Here is a 25,082-nt window from a genome sequence, read left to right as displayed (position 1 = left end):
CTATTTTATACTCAGTACTAGAAAATATCTGATCAGTGTGAATTCCAAACCCAGACTGCTAGAGGGTAGAGAGCAGTGGCACTGGAACATTTTTATTAGTGAGGGTGCTGAAAGCCAGCCCCCTTAATCCTGTCCCCCCCCCCCGAAGCTGGGAGCAGGGTTGTCCCTCTGGGAGCGGGGGACCCGCATGGGATAAGGGGGCCGAGGTGTGGGGCCAGAAGCGGAGCCCTGGGCAAGGGCTGGCAGCTGGGACCCCCTGTGCGGGGCCAAGAGCAGAGCCCTGGCTGGGTGCGGGGCCCCAGGCATGGAGGCCTGGGAGTAGGGTTGGGGCTGGCGGCCAGGACCCGAGCCCCAGGTGAGATGAGGGGTTGGGGAGCAGAGTGCAGGCAGAGGGCCAGGAGCAGGGCATAGGCATGGGAAACAACCCTAGTTTTATGCACGGAACCAGTGGCTGGGGAATGGGGTGCGGGGCCAGCTGCCCTGCATAAAACCTGGGGATACTACAGTACCCACCACACCGCTACTTCACGTGCCTATGGTAAAGAGAACACATTCTTCCTCTAACTCTACAAGCTGCTGGTTGCTTGAGTATAGTGGTGGTCTCTGCTAATCCCATGCCTTTGTTTGTGGGGAGTTCTCTCTACTAAATAGCTCCAGTCCTGCCTCTGCTATTACTCCTAGATTTTTCCCTATATGATGGAGAATGAAATTGACTAATTTTTACTCCTTTAACTGCTGCCCATAGGGTTTCTAGTAATCGCTGTGAGAACTGAAATTTGCATTCACAAGGGCCAGAATTATTTATTTATTTATTTATTTATTTATTTTAAATGAAAGCTTAGATTCTGCAAACATTGATGTCACTCACCCAGGAAAGTTTTTCCTACTAGCCCTGTGTGAGTGAATTGTTCAGATGATAAGATTATGGAACTCGGGGGGCTAGAGCCCCAACTACAAATTTAATATAGGGTTTTTTTTCAAGATAGACCATCAACCCGTCCTTCCAGGACTTCCCATTGATTATCTGCCACTAATTTGACAAGAAAGGGTAGCAGGAATTGAAGTGGTACTCCTGCTTGTACTTTTCTATAGAACTGGAATTTGTGACCTTTGGTTAGGCATATGTGCATCAGTGGATCAACTTTGTGGCAAACTGTAAAATTTTGGAATATAGTATATATAATAAACATTTTGTCCTTAAATTAGCATAGTTGAAACTAATTTTAGTTTCAAAGGCTTTTTGAATCATAAGGTGATTACATGTTCCCTGGCACTTAACAAGCAAGTATGCATATTAAGATGATTTCAATAATTTCTGAGCACATCTTGACTCATTTTAACTTTGAATTACCCAGCCTTCCCATACCTTAGCTACCCTGATAATCAAAAGGTAAGGGAGGGAGTGGGGGGAACAGCTATAAACACTCAAAACCAATTTGTGGTGATATGATCCTTTACCACCTTCAGCTGACATATTTCAGTATCTTATAGATGTGAGTTCAAAATCTCCCTCCCCCCATTTTAAAACACTTTATTTATTTTTGAAAATTAGCAACAGTGTTACTTCTGTAACCAGCTCTTTCTTGAACTTTCTTGTGTGTAATGTTAAGTCTCCTAATGAGAAATGCAAAATTATAAAATATGAACTAATATTATTGATGTATTTTTATAACTTAAGCTTAGGAAGTCCAGACTTCTCTGGGACAAGAGTTTTCTAGAGATAATGTGGATCATGGAATGTTGTGACTAGAGCAGGGAATCAAGGATCCAGATTTTGGGATTGTACCTCAGCTTTGCTGGGTGATCATGGAAATGACGATCATGAAAAATAGCCACTTGTGAAAAACTGAATTTGAAAGGTTGTGAAGTCAAGCAAAATAACCATTTCTGTTCAAAAATCTACAGAACAAAAGTTGTGAAAATAGTGGGGGTCGATGTTTCTAAAATGCTTTGAGATTCTCTGGAAAGTGCTTTGTAAGTATTTTTCAGGTGGTGAAAATCTACTGGCACAGACTAACCTTTTGGGGTTTTTTTGGTTGCACAGGTAAACTAAAGGAACTTAATGGAAGCGCACCTGAAGAACAAAAGCTAACTGAAGATGATTTGATACTCCTAGAAAAGTTACTCTTTGTAACATGTAATACCTCTTTAGAAACACCAACAGCACAACAACTTCAAACTTTGTGGAAAGCCATTAGCTGGCCAGAAGGTATGAAATAAACACATTATATGGATGGGCAGGAGATAATTGGGAAGCACCTCTTCATCTATCCCTTCCTTTGAGTTGTTCCTCCACAGTGTATCTGTTCCCTCCAAATATTCATCCATAGTTATTTGAGGAAGGGAAGTAATTAAATTTAAGGCACCATAATGCAAAGTTTTCACGATTGTTTCACTTAAAAGCATGTCATTCTGCCATTGTTTAAACCCAGATGTTCAAAAGCTACTCTGTAAACCTCCAAAACTGCACTGAATGCATCTTCTCAGGAGCTCATTGGACTAAGCTGAAACTGCCCAACTGGAAGTGATTAGGTGTACCAATATTTGAGTCGGTCCCCAGCCTGTAGCAGTGCATGGGATTCTTCCATCCTAATTCAGGACTCTGCACTTGTCCATGTTGAACCTCATTAGATTTCTTTTGGCCAGTCCTCCAATTTGTTTAGGTCACTCTGGACCCTATCTCTACCCTCCAGCATATCTACCTCTCCTCACATCTTAGTATCATCCACGAACTTGCTGAGGGTGCAATCCATCCCATCATCCAGATCATTAATGAAGATGTTGAACAAAACCGGAGCCAGGACTGACCCCTGGGGCACTTCGTTTGATACTGGCTGCCAACTAGACATCAAGCTGTTGATCACTACCCATTGAGCCCAACGATCTAGCCAGCTTTCTGTCCACCTTTTAGTCCATTCATCCAATCCATACTACTTTAACTTGCTGGCAAGAATACTGTGGGAGACCATATCAAAAGCTTTGCTAAAATCAAGGTATATCATGTCCACTGCTTTCCCCATATCCACAGAGCCAGTTATCTCATCATAGAAGGCAATCAGGTTGGTCAGGCATGACTTGCCCTTGGTGAATCCATGTTGACTGTTTCTGATCACCTTCCTCTCTTCCAAGTGCTTCAAAATGGATTCTTTGAGGACCTGCTCCATGATTTTTCTGGGGACTGAGGTGAGGCTGACCAGTCTGTAGTTCCCCAGATTCTCCTTCCCTTTTTAAAAGATGGGCACTATATTTGTCTTTCTCCAGTCGTCCGGGACCTCCCCCGATCGCCACGAGTTTTCAAAGATAAAGGCCAATGGCTCTGCAATCACATCAGCCAACTCCCTCAACACCCTCGGATGCGTTGCATCCAGCCCCATGGACTTGTGCATGTCTAGCTTTCTAAATAGTCCTTAGCCTGTTCTTTCACCACTGAGGGCTGCTCACCTCCTCCCCATACTGTGCTTTCCAGTGCAGCAGTCTGGGAGATGACCTTGTCTCTGAAGACCGAGGCAGAAAAAGCATTGAGTACTTCAGCTTTTTCCACATCATTTAGCAAATGTCCCACACTTTCCCTGACCATCTTGTTGCTAACATACCTGTAGAAACCCTTCTTGTTACCTTTCACATCCCTTGGTAGCTGCAATTCCAATTGTGCTTTGGCCTTCCTGATTACACCCCTGCATTCTCTAGCAATATTTTTATACTCCTTCCCTCCCCCCCCCCATCATCTGTCCCAAGTTTCCACTTCTTATAAGCTTCCTTTTTGTGTTTAAGCTCACCGAAGATTTTTCTGTTAAGCCAAGCTGGTCACCCGCCATTTTTGCTATTCTTTCTGCACATCGGGAGGGTTTGTTCCTGTGCCCTTAATAAGGCTTCTTTAAAATACAGCCAGCTCTCCTGGACTCCTTCCCCCCCACCCTCATTTTTGCCTCCCAGGGATCCTGCCCATCAGTTCCCTGAAGGAGTCCAAGTCTGCTTTTCTGAAGTCCAGGGTCCGTATTCTGCTGCTCTCCTTTCCTCCTTTTGTCAGGATCCTGAAGTCGACCATCTCATGGTCATTGCTGCCCAGGTTGCCACCCACTTCTTCTTTCTTTACCAATTCTTCCCTGTTTATGAGCAGCAGGTCAAGAGTAGCACGGCCCCTAGTTGGTGCCTCCAGCCCTTGCCCCAGGAAGTTGTCCCCCAACTCTCTTCAAAAACTTCCTGGATTATCTGTGCACTGCTGTATTGCTCTCCCAGCAGATGTCAGGGTGATTGAAGTCCCCTTGAGAACCAGGGCCTGGGATCTGGAAACTTCTTGTCCGAAGAAAGCCTTGTCTACCTCCACCTCCTTGTTTGGTGATCTATAACAGACACCCACCATGACATCACTCTTGTTGCTTTCACCTTTAAACTTAACCCAAAGATTCTCAACAGGCTTTTCTCCAGATTCATACTGGAGCTCTGAGCAATCATACTGCTCCTTTACATACAGTGCAACTCCTCCCCTTTTTCTCCCTTGTCTGTCTTTCCTGAACAGTTTATACCCATCCATAACAGTGCTCCAGTCATGCGAGTTACTCCACCAGTCTCTGTTCTTCCAATCACATCATAGTTCCTTAACTGTGCCAGAACTTCCAGTTCTTCCTGCTTGTTTCCCAGGCTTCTTGCATTCGTGTACAGGCACCTAAGATAACTAGCCAATTGCCCTACTTTCTCAGTGTGAATCAGGAGGCCTCCCGTTGCACCCTCCTCCTTGTGTTTCCTCCCGGGATCCCCACTTACCTCAGGGCTTATGTCTCCATCGCCTAGTGAACCTAGTTTAAAGCTCTTCTCACTAGATTAGCAAGTCTGCCTGTGAAGATGTTCTTCCCGCTCTTCATTAGGTGGATCCTATCTTTTCCTAGCAATTCTTCCTGGAACAACATTCCATGGTCAAAGAATCCAAAGCCCTCTCTCCAACACCACCTGCGTAACCACGCATTTTCTTCCACAATACGATGATCCCTACCTGGGCCTTTTCCTTCAACGGGGAAGATGAACGAGAACACGACTTGTGCCTCAAACTCCTTTATCCTTCTTCTCAGAGCCACATAGTTTGAAATGACCCGCTCAAGATCATTCTTGGCAATATCATTGACACCCGGGTGGAGAAATGGGAAGGGGTAGCGGTCCGAGAACTTGATCAGTCTTGGCAGACGCTCCGTCACATCCTGAATTCTAGCTCCGGGCAAGCAGCACACTTCTTGAGTTTCCCGGTCTGGACGGAAGATTGATAACTCCATCCCCCTTAGGAGGGAGTCCCCAACCATCACCACCACCTGTTTCTTCCTCTTGGGAATGGTGGTTGTGGAACTCCCCATCCCTAGGACAATGCAACCCATGCTATCTGGTCGATGGGGTCTTCTTCTGATCCCTTCCCTGAGATGACTCTTCCAAACCATTTTTTGCCATAGTATCTGTGCAGAGAGCCGGAAAATGGTTTTTTAGTTCTATCTGCATTGGGGGTATGTGGATTCTCCTTTTTCTTCTTCTGGAAGTCACATGCTGCCAATTTTCTTCCCCGTTCTGCACTGCCCTTTCAGATTCCTCAGCATGCTGTGCCTGCAGTATCAAACACTGACTTCTATACAGAAAGTCATCATTATCTCTGATGCAACACAGGGTTGATACTTGGGTCTGTAGACCTTTAAACTTCTCTTCCAATATGGAGACCAGCTTGTACTTGTACAGACAAAGTCATTTCTGTCCTCCTGGGAGAAAGACAAACATGGCACATCCTCTGCAGGTCACAACAGCTGATCGCTCACTATCCATATTGTCTTCCTTCTAAGAGCCTCTTCAGATGTTGTATTTACTGCTCATAGAAGCCTGAAAGGCAAAAACTCTGTGGGAAATCTCCCCAGGCAAACTGCCTCTGTTTGCTTCTCCTCTGTTCACAGCTCATTCGGTTCCCAATTGGCTGCTTTTCTATAAGGCTGCTGGCTCAAAGCAGTTGCCCTGGCTCAAAGCCTTCCCTCCAATCAACCACTCAAGGCCCACCTGGAACAAATCACTCCCAATTCACGCTTTTCAAACAAACAACCACATGGTCAAACAGTGCCTGCAACTAGTACCAATCAAACAATGGGCACAGCAGACAGACACTCGGATATTCACCGCACCAGCTCACAACACAACCCCCCTAATGCGGCACTCACCATAGCGGAGAGTGGCTCTTTAGTCAGGTTGAGATTTATAGCCTGTGTAAATCAATTGAGTGCACTGTGTATGCTGAACTCAGAGGAAACTGAATTTAAAATTAACCTTATATCAAGCTAATGCTAACGTGATGTTTTAAGTAGAAAACTAACTTTTTTTTAAACAATTAAATCACATTTAAGAGATTTAATATGAATTTTTTTATGTTAGGTAAATCATTCATAATAGTTGTGAAACATAGCAGTTAACTATACTATAGTCTGCAGAGATGTGGGAGATCAGTGCTGACACCTACATGTTTCTAGTGCTTTTAGGGTGTACAGTCTCTTCATTCCAAAGAGCCTGGATGCCTGTAAAAACAGCTGCATGTGAGGAGGAGGACCAGATGCAGCTGATGGTAAAAAAGTCCTGCTGCTAAAAAGGAAAAGAACAAGATCCATTAGTGGGACTGGAACTGTCAGCCACCAGAGAGGGACGAATACAGGGGATGATGGAACTGGCAGCATATCCAGGAAATTAACTGCCTGGACTTCATAGCACATTAGACATCTTGTTCATGGGAGTGTGGGTGCAGGGAAGTGTCTGGGGGAGAGGAGGAGATTTTGGGGCAGGAAAGCATGTATAGGAGAGAAAAAGGAACAGAATAGATGGTTTGGGGAAATTTTAAAATGGAGATCAGTAGCTCACAGCACAATGAAAGGGACTGTGCCAACTTAAAAATCACATTTCTGCCTGAAATCTTTCACCAACTGTTACAAATAACTCCCAAGATTATCCTAACAGCCTACCGGGGGGCGGGGATCTCCTTTTAAAGTTGTATATTTGTCTGCCATTTGTATATAGCCTGTTTTGGTAGTGTCAGTTTCCCTTGTTCAGTGTTTGCTGTTTTTGTTTTTTGTTTAAGTGGTTCTATAGCCACAAATATTTGTGTGTGAACTAGAAGGCAGATGTAGTACCTGAAACTATTCATATTTTAAGCTTACTTTAAAAATACAGATTAGGTTTCAAGTTGATGGCATCCTTTCCATTTTTTTTTTCCAAATTGGATAAAAAACATATCGTAGTGTGGGCAGCTGAAAATACACTAAATATTTTCCTTTTCTATGTAAACAGTTGCTGTAGTGGTCACAAAGACATTATGAGATCTGGAATGGGAGGTGCCCATGATATGCTTGCTATTTAGATGTGGGCTACATTGAAAAAAGTTAACACCTGTGAAACAGCTGTGTTGCATGTGAAGTATCTGTCTTCTCAATATTGTCAGACTGAATTCTTTGTACGTGATAGTTTACAGGTGTCTTGGAAGCACTATGACTGTATCTGGCATGCAGCAAAGTTTCTCTGGTAGACATCTGAAACTTTTTGTACAATTGAGGCTGTGTACACAATTTTGGTTTTGATATGACTTTCTGCATATTTTGAGTACTTGTGGTTTAGGCACTTGGGGTCTATCTGAATCTTAATTGTTCTCTGCATGTTCCTTTTATAGTACTCATTTTAAAAGCAGGAGTACAGATCTGCACATATAAGGAAAGCTCTCCAGAGTTCTTACAAACAATGCAATATCTATGTAATGAATTAAAATATTTTTCTTGTCTCTTAGATATTGTTTTTCCAGCATTAGACATTCTTCGATTGTCTATCAGGCATCCCAGCGTGAATGAGAATTTCTGCAGTGAAAAGGATAGCATACGATTCAGCAGCCATCTCCTAAAATTTCTGAGTCGTAACGGAAAGCAGGCAAACCAGTTACTGGCACTTAGAACTCTTTGCAATTGTTTTGTCAGCCAGGCAGGCCAGAGGCTCATGATGTCACAGAGGGACACAATAATGTCATATGCAATAGAACTGAAATTGGGCGGCAATAAGAACATTCACATCGCACTGGCCACATTGACATTGAACTATGCTGTTTGGTTACATAAAGTTAATAACATTGAGGGAAAAGCTCAGTGTTTGTCAGTAATCAGCACAGTCATAGAAGTTGTTCAAGACCTTGAAGCCATTTTTAGACTGCTTGTGGCTCTTGGGACGCTAATCAGTGACGATACAAATGCTGTGCAATTAGCCAAGTCTCTAGGAGTTGACTCTCAAATTAAAAAATATGCCTCTGTATCAGAAACAGCTAAAGTAAGTGAATGCTGTAGGTTTGTCCTCAATCTGCTGTAACTTTTTTTTAGCACTTGGGCAACTAGGAGTATGTAGCGAAATAATTTTTTTTTCATATTTTACATGACTGAATATAACTGAAAAAATACTGTGGGAGAATTACAGATTTGATGAAGATCTAACTTGTCATGAGTGGAACAACCTAATAAAAACTTTTGCACTGATTGTAAATTATGTTTTACTGTCTGGGATACTTGAGACGCTGGTGTGAACTATACTGTCTTGAGTGATGAGCTCATTAAATTTGTCAAGCTTAAACAGGGTCAAATCAGGTCAGTACTTGGAAGGAAAACATAGGAAGGAAAAAAACAAGGAAACGTTGATTCAGTATGTGTCAGTCTCTTTAGAATCAGCACTGAAAATAGTACTTCAGCATGATGCTGGGAAGCATTGTGCCTGTTGTTGGTGCTGTTTGCCAACAGACACAAAACTAAGATTCTGATCAAATGTGACTGTTAAAGATTCGATGGTACTTGTCAGAGTTGAGGTCTGAACTTGGCCAGAATCCTGAGATTAACTTTAATTATTGCATTCTGCCTACTTAAATTTCCCTTGTAGTTTTCTTCACTTCCTTAAACTGTTGAATGTGGTGTTGCTGTACATGGTTAAAAGCTGCAGCACGTTAACCCCGGTGAGGTGAGGGAGGAAGCTCTTTTGGAGCAGCAAATGTCTGTAAGTGACATTGGAGCTTACTCACTGTGAGTGATTTGGTGATACGAGAGACCACCTTCATGTTATGTTTGTGTAACAGTTTAAATCCCTGATGCTACGAAGGCTTGCATGTATTGCAAGCCTTCGTAGCTTGCAGTGGAGCTATTCTGTGCTCAGGAATAGCTCCACTGACTACCTGTGCATAAAGTTCAGCAGTATGTCTTTCTAGGATCAGAAGTTTGTGAAGCTCTGTGGAATCCTTCAGAATGAAAGACGCTATATTCATTATAAGAGTGCAGTATAAAATAGCAAATGATATACCCAGACTTTAAGGTGGAGTGATGCAATTAAAAATAAAAACGGCTGGGGAATTGGGCTCTGCTTCTTGTCCTGCCTGCATAGTTCTCTGTTCCAAGGACTGGGAAGCACTACTCATAAGGTCTGCAAAGCAGGCTCCTTGGCCACTTCAAATGCTGGTACTGAGCCGAAGATGTTGGGTCCTCAACATTCTGCTGAATTTTTCAGATTCCTAAATGAGTTTGGGAGCCTGGCACAAAATCTTTTACTGAAAATCTTTGTCCTAGGCTCTTCCCTTTGTGTTTCATCTGTCCTGGGTCAAAATCCGTGAGAGGCTGTCACAGTGGGAGGGGTTGTCCAGGCATCAGAACACTGTTATGGACAACAGATTAGCCTTTCACTGTTTCATTGCGTAAAGGAAATTGTCTTGAGAAATTGCCCTCAAGGCACACTGGGAGCAAGAACAGCTTTCTTAAACTGGGGTTTTCAAAGAGCTTCAGAGGTTAAGTGCCCAGATACCATTGAATTTCCATAGGATTTGGTTGCCTCCCACCACCTCTTTTTGAAAATCTTAAACTTTAAGCTCTTCAGGACAGACTCTTCCTTGTCTGAGCACAGCATTTGGAGAATTGGGTAGACGGAGAGGGATAAGGATTATAGAAACAGCCCTGGTGTCTGTTTTAGGTATTTTATATGGTCCCCATCACAGCATTTTCTGATTGCCACACAGTCTTTAATGTAGTTATCCTCACACCACCACAAGGTATTAGGGCACTGTTATCCCTATTTTACAGCTGGGAAACTCGGGTACAGAGAAGATATGACTTGTCCAAGCTCTCAGGAAGTCTGTGGTAGAGCATGAAAGCGAACACGGGTCTCCTAAGTCCTAGGCTAGTGCCCTAACCACTGGACCCTCTTCCTCTCCAGCAGCTGTGCTCCCAGGTGGTTTGGGTCCAGCAGCAGTGAGTTGCTAGCTGACTTCATGAGAGACCTTAGGAAAGTCACTTATGTCCAGACCTTCAGGTATGTAGGTGCCTAGCGCCCATGATTTCAGTAGGAGCTGGGTGCTCAAATACCTTTGAGGATCTGGGCCCTAACCTCTCTCTCACTTTCTCTGTATGTAAAATAGGGATAATGGTATCCTCTGAGATGTTAAAATGAAAAGGGGTTATGTAGAGCTAAGTATTATGAGACAACGAGGAGTCTTTGTGGCACCTTAGAGCCTAACAAATTTATTTGGGCATAAGCTTTCGTGGGCTAGAACCCATTTCATCCGATGCATGGAGGGAAAATACAGTAGGCAGGTATAAATATACAGCACCATGAAAAGATGGGAGTTGCCTTACCAAGTGGGGGTCAGTGCTAACAAGGCCAATTTAGTCAAGGTGGATGTGGCCTGTTCCCAGCACTTGCTAAGAAGGTGTTGGAAAAGTCTGTTGGGAATGGGTCATATCCACCCTGACTGAATTGGCCTAGTTAGCATTGACACCCCTCCACACACACGGTAAGGCAACTCCCATCTTTTCATGGTGCTGTATATTTATACCCGCCTACTGTATCTTTTCCCTCCATGCATCGGATGAAGTGGGTTATAGCCCACAAAAGCTTATGCCTAAATAAATTTGTTAGGCTCTAAGGTGCCACAAGGAGTCCTCATTGTTTTTGCTGATACAGACTAACAGGGCTAACCCTCTGAAACCTGTTATGAGACAGTTGACTCTCATCCATGCCAATTTCAGCCAGATGCCGGATAAACCAGTCAGCCATGCTGTTTAGGTTGAAAGAGAGGGAAATCTAAACTTAGAAATAAACCTTGATGGGAACTTTGCAGTGTTGTTCTATAGAATCCCTTTTCATAATAGAATAATTGTACAGGAGCTATTTCTCCTATAAACCATAATAATTTGATAAGGTAATCTGTAAGGATCTCTCTTGTAAAGATTTTGAACAGTCGACTGCATCTTGGCTCCAACTGCACTGAGCCTCACTAAATGTCACCAGGCCTCTCTCTTTGTTAGTGTCATCTCATCAACTCAGGCACTGACTCAGTCAGGACAGCTTCATCCTATATATTGCTGCATACTATGAGTAAGGATAAGATTTAGTCACAGATTCCGTAACTTTATCCGACCTCCGTGACTTCTTTGGCTTCAGCTCTCAGCGGCTGAAGCCAGGGCTAGAGGCAGGGCTTTGTCCCACTGCCCAGCACCTGGGGTTGGAACTCGGACCATGCGCTCCCCTGCCCTGCAGCTGGGCCTGGAGCCAGGGCCGCGTGCCCCTGCGCCATGGCCGGGACCATGCGCACTGCCCCACAGCTGGGGCTGCGTGCCCCTGCCCCGTGGCTGCCCTTGGTGAATCCATGTTGACTGTTTCTGATCACCTTCCTCTCTTCCAAGTGCTTCAAAATGGATTCCTTGAGGACCTGCTCCATGATTTTTCTGGGGACTGAGGTGAGGCTGAGCAATCTGTAGTTCCCTGGGGCTGTGCACTCCCCTCGCAGCTTCCCAGGGCCATATGCCTCCTTTATCTGTGCTCAGGGCAGTGCACCTGTGGCTAGGATTGGAGCTGGGACTGTGTGCCCCTGCCCTGCAGCTGTGCATCCCTCCCCTGCTGTGGCTGGTGGAGCCAGGGCTATGTGCCCTCCCGCTATGGCGCTGGGGCTTGGCCTATCAGTTCCCCCCATGGGACTCCAGCTGTCATTTCCCCCCCCCCCCCAATCTAGCTTTGGCCCCTGGTTATTTTTAGTAAAAGTCACAGACCGCTCACAAACTCCTGTGAATTTTTGTTCATTGCCTGTGACTTTTACTAAAAATAATTGTGACAAAATCTTAATTATAAGTTCTTTCTCTAAAATAAGAAAACCTAACAATCATACTAAACCAAAAACTAAATGAAGTCAGTGGTAGTTTCCCATTCTACAAGGATTTGGTTACTTATTAAACATTACAAAAAGAAAACACTCAGCAACAAGATGATATGCAGGACTGCTAGAAATCCAAGTTCTATATTTTCAGGGCAACAAAAAAATTAAGGGTATGGAACAGCTTCCATAAAAGGATAGATTACAAAGATTGGGACTATTCAACTTAGAAAAGATGACTGATGGCAGGTATGATAGAGGTCTATAAAATGATGAATGGTGTGGATAAAGTGAATAGCGAAGTGTTTTTTCCCCCTTCATCTAACACAAGAATCTGGAGTTATCTAATGAAATTAATAGGCAGCAGCTTTAAAGCAAACAAAAAGAAGTACATCTTCACACTGTACAATCCACCTGTGAAACTTGTTGCCAGGGGATGTTGTGAAGGCCCAAACTAACTGGATTTAAAAAAACTAGATAAATTCATGGAAGTCCATCAGTGGTTATTGGTAGGGCCCTACCAAATTCATGGCCATGAAAAACATGTCACAGACCATGAAATCTGGTCTTGTGTGCTTTTACCCTATACTATACAGATTTAACCAGGGGAGACCAGCGTTTCTCAAATTGGGGGTCCTGACCCAAAAGGGAGTTTTAAAGGGGGGGGTCACAATATTGCCACCCTTACTTCTGTGTTGCATAGTCAGAGAGCAGCGGCTGTTAGCCGTGTGCCCAGCTCTGAAGGTAGCATCCTGCCAGCAGCAGTGCAGAAGTAAGGGTGGCAATACCATACCATGTCACTCTTACTTCTGTGCTGCTGCCTTCAGAGCTAGGCGGCCAGAGTGGCAGCTGCTGACTGAGGGCCCAGCTCTGCAGGCAGCAGTGCATAAGTAAGAGTGGCAATACCATACCATGCCATACTTCTGCGCCGCTGCTGGCGGCGGCTCTGCCTTCAGAGCTGGGCTCCTGGCCAGCAGCCACCATTCTCCAGCTGCCCAGCTCTGAAGGCAGCGCCGCTGCCAGCAGAAGTAAAGGTAGCAGTACTGCAACCCTCCCCCCCCACCCCACAACAACCGTGTGACCGCCCCCCAACTCCTTTTTGGGTCAGAACCCATACAATTACAACACTGAAATTTCAGATTTAAATAAATCATTAAACTTATTATTTTTAAAAACCTATAACTGTGAAATTGACCAAAATGGACCATGAATTTGGTAAGGCCCTAGTTATTAGCCATGATGGTCAGGGATGCAAGCAACAACATGCTCTGGGTGTCCCTAAGCCTCTGACTGCCAGATGTTGGGATTGGATGACGGGATGGATCTCTTGATAGATGCCCTGTTCTGTTCATTCCCTTTGATACATCTGGCATTGGCCATTGTCAGAAGACAGGCTACTGTACTAGATGGCCATTGTTATGTAGAATTTAGAATTTGTGCATTTTTGATATTTGCATTCTATCGAATTTATACTTTCCTGGGGAGAGATTGAGTGTTTCTAACTTTTCTGGTTGCAAAGATAAGCTTGAAAATGTGTACCAGTGCAATGTTATCTGGACCCAGACATTGAAATAATAGCACATTGTGTGAACTGCTGTATTTATTTTGATTGAGTGTTAACTCTAAAGCCTAATTGTTGGACTTATTAATATGAGAAATATAGACCACCAGCCACTATTTTAACCATAACTTCCTTTATTAAGCCCAAGGCCAAGTGGTATTTTATACAATTGCTCAATTATACAGTTGCCTTACAGCCTAAAAATAAGAGTCACTACACCCAACAACAAAGTGATAAGAACGTGATCAAGACACTTACAAATAGGCCAGACCTAGGGAAAACCATCTCATTCTGGGTGCTCACAGTAAGGTAGGCTCTGACAAAGACCCCTCTGCTTCTGAATTTTGTATACCCTTTAACAAACAAATGATATCACTGCCAATTCCTGACTTCAGCTAAAAACCAATTTGAGACAGGTCACCGTTAGTTCCACTTTTAAGGTAGATAAGATTTACAACCTTTTTTCTTCCCAGGCCTTTCCTTCTCTCCTTCTTGCTGACCAACAATTTTTCCATTGTACCTTGGTTTACATAGACTTTATTTTTAAGACAACACTAGTATTTGGGGTGGGAAGTTTTATACTGGCTCCTTTTAAGACATACTCCTTTTGTCTTATTTAAAACCATATGCAGCCACCCTTAGCAGTCAGAGGGCTTTTTAGCAACTTCCCCTTATCTCATTAGTTATTCTTTGAACCAGACACCCTGTCTACTTAATTCCTTCCGGCTTTACTCATTATTTTCAAGGTCATCCTTCTTCTTACTAGTCAGGGCCTTTCTTTACAAACACACATTTCCTTTACCAAACTTAAGCTAAATTTAATGTTAATTTCATATTTATCCTACATTAATCATAATCATTTACATGTCAATATTAACTGTTTTCTTATAAAAACATCCAGGTAAAGTGCTTATTCCACCTGAGATTTTTTTTTTTGAAGACTGCTCCACAGAGAGAAAAGTTATAAATATGCAAATAGTACATTCAATTATCAGATATCTGATTGTTGTTCATCTGTGGAGTTTCTCTCCTTCACCTAACATTACCCATGCAGGCTGCCTCAACATGCTGCTTTGCCAGGAAAGTCAGAACCTTATCAGGCACCCTAGATGATTATTCTGAAATTGTTCCAGTTTCCATATAATTGATTAAGGAACATTTCCCCATCCATCTCTGCCCTTTGCAGTGGTTCCCTTGACCTTATGGCAACTCAGGTCTCTGGTATCTCTGGAGCACAATAAAGAAGCACCAAACAATACAGTTGCACAGAATTTGACTTAAGCTGCTATTTGTCAGGCTACAAAGTCAACTGCATCTTCACTAAAAGAAGGTGGAAAGATGCTCACTGAGGCAGCTGGACCTAACTTCCTTATTAAAGTAAGAAGGAAAATGCTGCTGGGAAACAAGCAGGTCTAGCAGTCGGACAGCCAGAAGGATATGTGAGCGTGCACCCTACTGCTCTGACAAATACTCAAATCCCAGAATACTTCCCCCATGCCATCTCTGCTGCTACTAACAACTCCCCTAGCTTCCCGCCACTCTCCTTCAGCGGATGCTGGCTTCCACACCGACCTTTGGCCTGGGAGGGCTTCTCTTTGGTGCTTGATAGCCCCACTTCACATTTGAGCACTAGCCTGCTAAACCTAGTGTTGTGAGTTCAAACCTGGGGGAAGGGGGCATTTAGGGAACTGGGGTTAAAATCTATCTGGGTTTGGTCCTGCTTTGAGCAGGGGGTTGGACTAGATGCCCTCCTGAGGTCCCTGCCAACCCTGATAGTCTATGATTCTGTCTAACGTGCTACGCCCCAGAGCAGCCTCTGGTCACGCTCTGCCCTGTGCCAGGGAGCGGGCGGCTCGCGGGAAGCCTGCAGCAGCTCCCGGGGGAAATGCTGGGCAGCCTTGACCAGGGCTCCTCGCGGCAGGCAGGTCACGGGAGGAACACCCGGCAGTTCCCCCCCCCCCACCGGAAGTACTTGTAGCGGAACTCTCCCCACCACTAAGCGCCGGAAGTCCACATGCCCCGGCTCTGACGTCACCACAGAGCCGCCAGGAGCCCGTTGTCGTGGTGATGGAATCAACCCGCGACGTCTGCGGGTGGGCGGCGGCGGCGCGCGCGTTGTGAAAAATGTTCTGTCGGCGCCTCGCAGGGGGTGGAATGTGACCGTTGGTGGGGGACGGGACGCGGCGCCAACCGCCGTGAGGCCGGGCCGATGCCGGGCCGCAAATCCGCCAAGGAGAAGAAGCGGCGCCGCTCCCGTTCCAGCGGCCTAGACGGGGGCTCGGGCGCGGGGAGCACGGAGGGGAAGCGGCGAAGTACCGAGTCCAGCTACAGCCTCTTGGAGGTAACGTCCCGCAGCGTGGCCCGGGGCTGGGGCCTGGCCGGGCGAGCGGAAGCGGCGGTGCTCCCGAGGGGGGAGGCGGGGCCGGTGGTGCTGAGCCGGGGCCGGCTGGGTGGGTGCCCAGTCCGCTTCACGGAGCCCGAGGCCAGAAGGACCCGGTGGGATCGACTAGCCTGAGCCCCTGCGTGACACGGGCGGCGGGGCTGCCCCGCCTCACTCCTGCGTGGGCTAGAGCCGAGCGCCCACCCGGCGGGACACTGCCAAGGAAGGCGCCCCCCGTCCTCCAGCCCAGCCCAGCCCAACCCGCGCGGCATGGAAACGGCTCCCCGACGGGCCTCCGCTAAAGCCCGACCCACGGCAACAAGGGGAAACGGCCCGTCTCAGGAAAGCAACTGAGCGAGAGCTGGGCTTGGATCCCACCCCCCTCCCGGCATGGATCTGCTCCCGCCTTTCTCTGCGCTGCCCAGGTCAGCCCCATAGCGCCAGGGTAGCATTGCTCCCACTCCCTGTGGGGTGGCCCTACCTTGCCAGCTCCTCTTGCAGTGCTGGATCTGTGACAGCTACGTGAGTCCGTTCCCTTTAGTGCACCTGCAGACAGTTCCTTGTTACAGCCACTGTGAAGTGCTGGATTCAAAAAGAGCATGACTCCTTCGAGTCAGGAAAAATAACTCCTGCCTCAAGCTCAGAAGCGTTTCACACACAACACGAAAATAGAAGGGAACCGAGACAAATGTAGAATAGAGAAAAGGCAAACAGACAGAAACCTGCTGAAGGGATAAAGTGCAGAAACCGTGTGGTGCTAATCTGAGTATTGGTGAGCTGCACAACTTTTCCCATGGGAAATTGGTGGGGGACAAGTTTTAGAGGTGACCAAAATGTGTATATTAGTATCTACAGATTTGCAGTCTAGGAAAGCAGTTTCATGCTTACTAGCTAATTTTTAATGTTTGATGGTAAGGAGGGCTACATGAAAAGAAATTTCTGGGGGAATCTCTAAGCCTTTCCTTTACCCCATCCCTCTGCCCAATACATGTTCTTGTCATAACATTTACTCCACCCTTTCTTAAAAAAAAAACAAAAACGTGGCCCTCAAAATCCTATGCACAAGCTTTGTGTTTCAGCAAGACATTTGTCATTAGCAGTAGTCTTACAAAGGCTAAGACCTTGGCTACACTGGCGCTTTACAGCGCTGCAACTTTCTCGCTCAGGGGTGTGAAAAAACACTTGTTACAAGTTACAGCGCTGTAAAGTGCCAGTGTAAACACTGCCCCAGCGCTGGGAGCTAATCCCCACGGGGAGGTGGAGTACGTGCAGCGCTGAGGGAGCTCTCTCCCAGCGCTGGCGCCGCGACCGCACTCGCACCTCAAAGCGCTCCCGCGGCAGCGCTGTACGGCTGCAAGTGTAGCCATACCCTAATTGTGATTAACTACATCAGACTTGTAAAAGCAGCAAAGAGTCCAGACTAACACGGCTACCCCCTGATACTTTAGGTCAGACTTGTTTTTTGTGCTGCCAAACATCTCTCCCTTTGTTTTCCATTAATTTCAGGGAATACAGCAGTCCAGTTATAGCCATGTGGGCAAAGTTTTATTGTTTTTTTCCAAATATATTATTCAGATTATGTGGCAAAGTAGCTCTTTGCTTTATGGTCTTTCAAACTGCTAGGATGAGCCAAAATAACCATCTCTTTTAGAGGGATATTAATGTTTGGCCTACACATTTGAAGAGCATTCATGTAACTTTCACAATCTTACAATATAAAGCACTTAAATGTTCGTAACATTCCAGAAATACAAGATGTTCATTTGTAATATTCTTTTAAACATTTTATAGTAAGAACTGTATTGTTGAGGCAGACACTGTTGTAAAATCTTTCCTCCTTTCTTGACTTATTAAAGAGACAATTTCCATTAATTTTATTTTTCCAAGCGTTTTAATATCTTTTAATTTTAGGAAATAAAATGTACTGTGCCATCTGCAGAAAAAGAGGAGTTAGCTGAAGAGCACAGCGACATAGAAGAAGGTGGACTAGACCTCAGTGTGTCACTAAAACCAGTTAGTTTCTACATTGCAGACAAAAAAGAAATGCTTCATCAGTGCTTCTGTGTCATAGGGGAGAAGAAACTGCAGAAAATGCTGCCAGATGTTTTGAAGGTATTGAAATATACTTAACTCTTCAGTACATGCAGGGCTGAACAGCTCTGTTTGCCTGAGGTCAGTCCAGTGGATTTCCAACATGTATATTACAGCAACGTACATACCTTTTGTGCAACAGTTATATGAAATTTTAAATTTAATAATTTTCCACTAGGATGCAGTCCTCTGTTTTTATTTTTTTTCACTCTTATGCAGAATCTTCACAAAGTTTAGACATGAAACTTGTCATTTAAAGATCCTATGCAATATTTCTAAGAGGGATGGGCATGTTAACGCCAATAAATTAAATTAGTCAAATGCACTAATTTTATTCTGTTCTGCTAAATTCCTCCTAGAATTCCAATTTGATGTGGTATTCACTTCATGTCTTAAACTGTTGCGTAGTATTTCTATGCATTGTTAAGACATTGCTGTACTTCATATTTTTTAAGTATTGATACCATGCTCATCACTGTGATATATAGAAATGACAGCATTTCATAGTTGGATTGAAGAGCTGCTTTGTGTATAGACTTCTTAAAATTGAGCTGACTGATAATGAGACTTGATTTTTATATTTCTAAAACTATTTAAATGTTTTCCTCTTTCTCTGTAATATGATATTAAGCTCTTCTATGGTATGGAAGGAAAACAAACAGTAATAGAGCATAATTTTGTCATACCACAGCTGTTACAGTAAGACCTGACTCTAATTTATTATTAGAACATTCTGTAAGAATGAGTGCCTGGTTTGTCATCTGCTTGAGCTCCAGTCCTATAGGTCACAAGTGAAAATGAATTTGGAATGTTCACTCTGGAGGAATGTTATTCCTAAACTATAACTAAAGAAAATAAAAACATACAATTTGATAAGACTAGCAGCCTCTGCTGAAGAAAACAGACATTTCAATTCTAAGGTTGTCATGTAGGGTTAGATTAGTCAAGGGTTTGATAGTACGTTTCCTTTAAAAAACAACATTATTATTCTGGGAGTGTGCATCTTCTAATGTGACCTAAAAAGGTTAAAGTAACAGCTTTCCAGTCTGAAGTATTGAGCAAGATTAAGGTAATGAGCTTAAAACAAAAGGATAAGCAGACACAAAAACACAAACCTTGGGGGGGAGGGATAGCTCAGTGGTTTAAGCATTGGCCTGCTAAACCCAGGGTTGTGAGTTCAATCCTTGAGGAGGCCACTTAGGGATCTGGGGCAAAAATTGGTCCTGCTAGTGAAGGCAGGGGGCTGGACTCAATGACCTTTCAAGGTCCCTTCCAGTTCTAGGAGATTGGTATATCTCCAATTATTACCTTTATAAACCTCATGTCATCCTTGCAGGGCTGTTTGTTGCCACAGGGACTGAAGTACTATAACAAAACTGTGTGTAAGCCTGTGCTGTGCCTGCAGTTCTAATAATCTGTGATTGAAAATAATAAAGATTATTCTAAAGGGACTTTTATCCTTATCAGGAAATATGGTAGCTAGCATTCAGAAACACAGAAGAGCTAGAAATTCCATGCACTTCAGTAATATGGACTAAATGCTTCATTTAACTACCCATGAAGAGTGTTAAATACATTTTACCTATATCCTCTTCTTTTTAACTCACTTTTCAGATCCATGTCATCGTATCTTGCTTACATAACTTGATGCCCCTGGGTCACTGGCAACAGGAATTGAACCCAGGACCTCTGAGCATAAGACTTTACTGCCTGAGCTAGAAGGTGCAGCTCTATTGGCACTAATTTAAACTTCTTTGTGGTTCAGCTACTAGTTAGGGGCAGAGCCTGTGGAGTAAGCATCGTTTATGCTCAAGGCTCATATTACCAGCTTCTCCTCTATAATGACTCAGTAGCTTGCACTTTGTTCAGATGTCACAGCCACCATAGAATCTACAGGAGAATTAGGTAACAGACACTTAATATTGTGTAGTTTTTCAGAAATTGTATCTTTATATTTTGTCAGTTTTTATTTTTTTATTATTAAATATTTAACTTTGAACACACACACACACCCAAGCTGTCATATTGCTCCTTTGTAGTTATCTGATGGCTGTGACATCTCAGGAAGGTGCATCACAGCAAAAAAGGAGCTGCTGTCTGAGCTGGATGTTGCATGAACTGTACGAGAGGAACTGAAACTTTGAGTGATGTACATAATCCCTGCTAGTTTGGTTAATGAGAACATGCAGCAGGTAGAGCTGAAATGGTTGGAACATTCATGTTATATTTGCAGTTCATCTTCCAAAGGTGGCTGTCTGTACCAGAGAGGATAGAGAAGATCATCCGGTCTCGGCAAGAATTCAAAAGTCCTTTGAGGTGGGACAAAGAGAAAGTATTGGTTTTTTCAGAATTGATTCATCTGCATCTCTCAATGATTTCAGATTCTTTCATTCTAAAGACAACAGTTACTTAATATTTGATAGGCGTGGAGGGTTGATTGTGGTTTGCATATATGCTTCTCAGATATGTGGATTATGAATGTGGATTTTTTGTTTTAATTTATTGCCTCGGTCTTCTTAGAATTGTTCCATGGAGGAAATCAAAAGGCTTTGCCTGGATCAGTTAGAACTTCTATCTGAGAAAAAACTCCTGAAGATTCTTGAAGGTAAGAACTATTTTCTCCTATGGTAAATTCTACAGATTTTGATCTTTAATGGTACAACAGTGCCCAGTTAAAGGAATCTACCTTAAAGATAGGTCTTTTCTGTATATCAAACCACTGCATCCTCAGAAATTTCTTAAAATAAATAACTTGAAAGGAATAAGCTTCTAGTACTTTAAAAAGTTAAAATTATCTGGCTAAATATATTTTTCTACATACTTAAACCAAAATATATGTAATAAGACAATAGCTCTTAAGTTAATACCTGTTGATAGAAAAATGTGGTTATCCAATGTCATCTGCTGTGATATATCTAGGGTTGCTCAAAAACTTTGTTTAAACAAATTTTTGATGTAAAATAGGGTTTTTGACAAAACAAACTTTTTTCATGCAAAGTGTCTTTCTGTGGAAAACTGCTTTTTGTCCAAAAAAAGTCCCAAAAGTATAATGTTTTGACACTTTCAGATTGACATGTTTTTTCTTTTGAGTTGATTTGACATTAAAGTGCCACCTCCTGAGCCCCTGCGATTTTCCTGTATGAACATATTTTAAAGTTGAACTGATCCAAAACAAAATATTTAATTTTGATTTTTCTCAATAGAAATTTTTCACCCTAAAGTTTTCAGTTATCAGACTTTCAAAAAAAGTATAATTTTTCCATGGAAATTTTTTAAAGAAAAATGGATTTTTTTTAAATTTTAATCTAAATTTTCTGCAGGAAAACATCCCTTTTTCTGATCAGCTCTAGACTGTTGTTCTACTAAAGCAAAATTCATGGATGTTGTATAAAGTCATAGGGTTAGAATGAGAACCTTCTCTCAGCCCATAGCAAAGGGCAGTATGTTGCTGTCCCAGGAACAGACCACGAAGGGAATTGACTGTTAACAGACACACTTCTTTCCTTGGATCCCCATGTGCTACAGAGGGAAATAATTTGCTGTTGTCATGTATGAGTAGCAGATTACATACGCTGTTGTACGAGCTAAGCTGTGCTGATTGATGCATTGGGATAGAGTCATAGTTCTACCTAATCCCCCACCCAATGCATGAAGGTATGTAGCAGTCCCATGTAGGCTATTCTGTCCCCTGCTGTGACACTCGTATGTAGCTTGGGCTGGGAAGTAATGCGGTGTCATATTTTCTTGTACAAGCACTTGGTGCAAGCCACAGTTTAGTGTGTTGTAATTGAGTTTCATATGGGTATGCTGCATGACAGGCCCCAAGGTTGATGTGTAGCTGCTCTGTGGCTGCATTCAAACCCATGAGCTGAAATAGTGTCTGCAGCCTCTTTTGCACTCCCTACTAGGGGACTCTCAGCTAGTAGATCCATATATTCACAGATAATACTTAGCTCAGACCCAGTGGTACCTTCTCTGGTCTGTCTGTCAAATTCCCTTCAATATTGGCTTGTTTATTGCTAACTTTTCTGTGCCAATGTTGAACTCCCATTTGATTGCAGGAGATGCAGAGGTCCTCTGAGTGGGTGTTCTACCTATAACCCCTCTTGTGTAGCTCATTGTGGGGCTTATGTGATGCAGAGAACCTCGAATTGATTCTCTGCCTTTCATTGCCCTTTAGACTTAGTACAGTAACAAAGCTGGAATTGCCCTTAACCAGCTGGATTTTCATATACGTTAATGGATAATCAAAGGATAGTTCAAACTAGTCTCAGCCTGTGGGCAGCAGCAGTTTCAGAAATTGCTTTTTCTTTTGGGTAAATGTAATTTTAGAACACCTTCAACTGGAAAAACTACACTGTTGACTTTGGGTAAAATTAAGTTTTGCAGATAACTCCAAGCAGGTAGGAAGCAACATTTGGGTATAATCTCATATGCTGAAATTTTATACATCAAGGTGAGACTGGTGCTGACTCTGATACTGATGAAGATGCAGACCGTGGTGGAAATAAGAGCGGAGTTGAATCAATCAGTCAGTGAGTAAACCCCCCCCCCCAAAAAAAAAAAACCTTTAAAGAGGTTTTGCTTTCCTCTACCTTGGTTCACAGTAGCACCAAAGGCCCCAGTACCCTCTCAGACCCTTACTCAAATGGCTAATCCAGTTGAAGCCAATATGAGTGATATTGTTAGGGTCCAACTCTGCAAACCCATACTAACACTTTATCTGCATTGAAGACAAAGTTGTATCGTAAATCCTTTGACAGATCCTCACAATTGTTAGCCCCTCACTTTCCATAAATGAGTCTTACCAAAACCAAACCATTGCATTGTTCATTTAATAAAAAGAAAGTTTAGCCTTAGTGTGACACTAAACAGTATATACTTTACTGGATGATGATCACGGTGTGCAAAAATTCTACTCAATTGCCAATTAACGAAGAAATTAACTACAGAGATCTTGCAGGGGAATTGCATGAGCACTTAAGCCCTGATTCTGCAATCTTATTCACACAGATGGACCCTTGAACCCATGCACCGCCTTACTGTGGCGCTGTCCAGTCATCAAAGTCCGCCTGCACTGGTCTAATTGTGGAATCAGGGCTAAAGAGAATAGATTAGAATAGAAATACTTTTCATCCTTTTTGCAGAAGTTGTATGAGACCCGTTATCAGACTACTTAGTGTTTGTTGTAAGAGCTTAGTGGGGTTTTTTTGTATGCTTTGTGCTGCTTTGTATATTTAAGATGCATTATAAAGAATTCTGATTTAGGGGAATATTTTCATCTATGCATGTGTTGCAGTTAACATTAATACTCATTAATACTTATGTGTGCAAAAGTAAAGCTGGGAAAATATATCACTTTCATCCTATATGAATCTTGAAGCCCTTTACAAATTCTGAGCCTGATCCTGAGGTGCTGATCACCCTTTGTGATGTGCTGAGTGCCTCCTACTTTTATGGGAGTCAGTGAGCTAAGCACTTTGAAGCATCAGGTCCTAGATATGTCAGGCTGTCTCTTTTGTCCCTTCATCCACCATTGGAAAACTAGCTAACAGTGAAATGTTCATTAGGGTGAAGAGGGAATCCTGTTGGCCAAGAATACTGAGGGATTATCCTATGCTTATAAAAAGTGCTATAAGATTTTAATGGCTGCGGGGCGATGTGGTAGGACCCCTGTTTTTAAGGTTTGAGCTAATAGACAGTGAAGTGTACAGAACTCCATCTCAGAAAGATAAGGGCTGAATCAGTTCTGTCAAGATTCAGGATTGTAGTTCTGTAGTTTATAGATGTTTCAAAACTAGTGTTTGAAGCAGGTAGTCATGACTTCCAGCCAAAATAAATTGAATAAAAATTGTATTTATATGCAAATAAAATAGTGACTTTAGGGGAAAAAACTAAGAGGAAAATTGTGTCGTCACTTAGTGAATAAAACAGTTAAAAAAAAATGAAGGGGAAAAAAGATTTTTTTTTTGTCGTTTTTAACTAGTATATATCTGAAGGGATTGCAAAATCCATTTGCTCGTAGAGCATAGGAAGCTTTCTCAGGGGAATACCCCTATTAACCTCTGCAGAATCTAAACTTCAAATTTAAAAGAAAGGGATTCTTCAGCCCTTATGGTTGTGAAGATAACCTTCCAGACTTGAGCCAAATATAAATCAGATCACCATAGTGCAATCTTCTGAAGGCTGAAGACACTGGCCAATTTTTATTCTGCAGTAGTTTGACAAAACGATGAGAGAGAGCGCAAGAATATTCCAGCAGAGTCTTGTCAGTTTTCACTGTGGGGATGCAGAATCCTGTGGGGAGCAGTGAAACTGACAAGAATCTTGCTAGTTTCAACTCTGCTCTGACAGACAAAGCTATGAGTAGCAGCAGCAACACTGTAATAAGTTTCTGAGGAGGAGGGTCAAAAACAGAAGCTGGGCATGCAGTGTCGAGTAGCAGATACCTCTGGCTTCTAGGGATGTAAATACCATTTAAAATGTTTTAATGGTTAACCGATTAAGCCGCGATGGCCTATCCCGCTGGTCGGTGAGGCCCAGGGCTGGGCAGTGGGGCCTGATCCGGCAGGGCATCTGGGCTGGCAGTCCCGGGGTTAACGATCTGTTCCGTAGCTTCAGAGCTTCTTAACATGTAAATAGTATATTAAAGATCTGATATTTGCAACACTGTTCGCTTCTTTGCTGCTATTCTACCATACAACACCATTAAGCCAAAGGATTTGGGACATTCCAAGGTTTTTGCTAAATTAGGTACAGTTAATTGAGGGAGCCAGTCAACTAGTATTTGTCTATAAAGCTGGCTAGCTGTTTCTTCCTTGTACTGAGGTTGGGAAGTGAGTTCTTCAGCTGCTTGTCAGGAAAACAAAGTGGGGGACTATTTTCCTTCAGCAGGT

The 25,082-nt window shown here is 43.2% G+C and overlaps 2 protein-coding genes across 4 annotated transcripts in view; both read left to right on the top strand.

Moving 5' to 3' along the window:
• Positions 1 to 8,513, top strand: part of PLAA (phospholipase A2 activating protein) — a 33,155-nt gene extending 24,642 nt beyond the window's left edge. Inside the window, exons 13-14 of one of the 2 annotated variants that reach the window (XM_039543080.1) lie at positions 2,045 to 2,209; positions 7,781 to 8,513. In XM_039543080.1, the coding sequence (XP_039399014.1) occupies positions 2,045 to 2,209; positions 7,781 to 8,346 (731 nt within the window). In that variant the 3' untranslated portion in view covers positions 8,347 to 8,513. The remainder of the gene's footprint in view (positions 1 to 2,044; positions 2,210 to 7,780) is intronic. The other variant, XM_039543081.1, reaches the window with a different exon arrangement.
• Positions 8,514 to 15,755: 7,242 nt separating this feature from the next.
• Positions 15,756 to 25,082, top strand: part of CAAP1 (caspase activity and apoptosis inhibitor 1) — a 32,138-nt gene continuing 22,811 nt past the window's right edge. The window contains exons 1-4 of one of the 2 annotated variants that reach the window (XM_039543091.1): positions 15,756 to 16,056; positions 18,007 to 18,207; positions 20,707 to 20,791; positions 22,643 to 22,721. In XM_039543091.1, the coding sequence (XP_039399025.1) occupies positions 15,925 to 16,056; positions 18,007 to 18,207; positions 20,707 to 20,791; positions 22,643 to 22,721 (497 nt within the window). In that variant the 5' untranslated portion in view covers positions 15,756 to 15,924. The remainder of the gene's footprint in view (positions 16,057 to 18,006; positions 18,208 to 20,706; positions 20,792 to 22,642; positions 22,722 to 25,082) is intronic. The other variant, XM_039543092.1, reaches the window with a different exon arrangement.

The sequence above is a fragment of the Mauremys reevesii genome, linkage group 6 (assembly GCF_016161935.1).
Source record: "Mauremys reevesii isolate NIE-2019 linkage group 6, ASM1616193v1, whole genome shotgun sequence".
In the NCBI taxonomy this organism is placed as follows: Eukaryota; Metazoa; Chordata; order Testudines; family Geoemydidae; genus Mauremys; species Mauremys reevesii.
The sequence above is the reverse complement of the archived record's forward strand: the minus strand, read 5'-3'. Positions and strand labels throughout refer to the sequence as shown.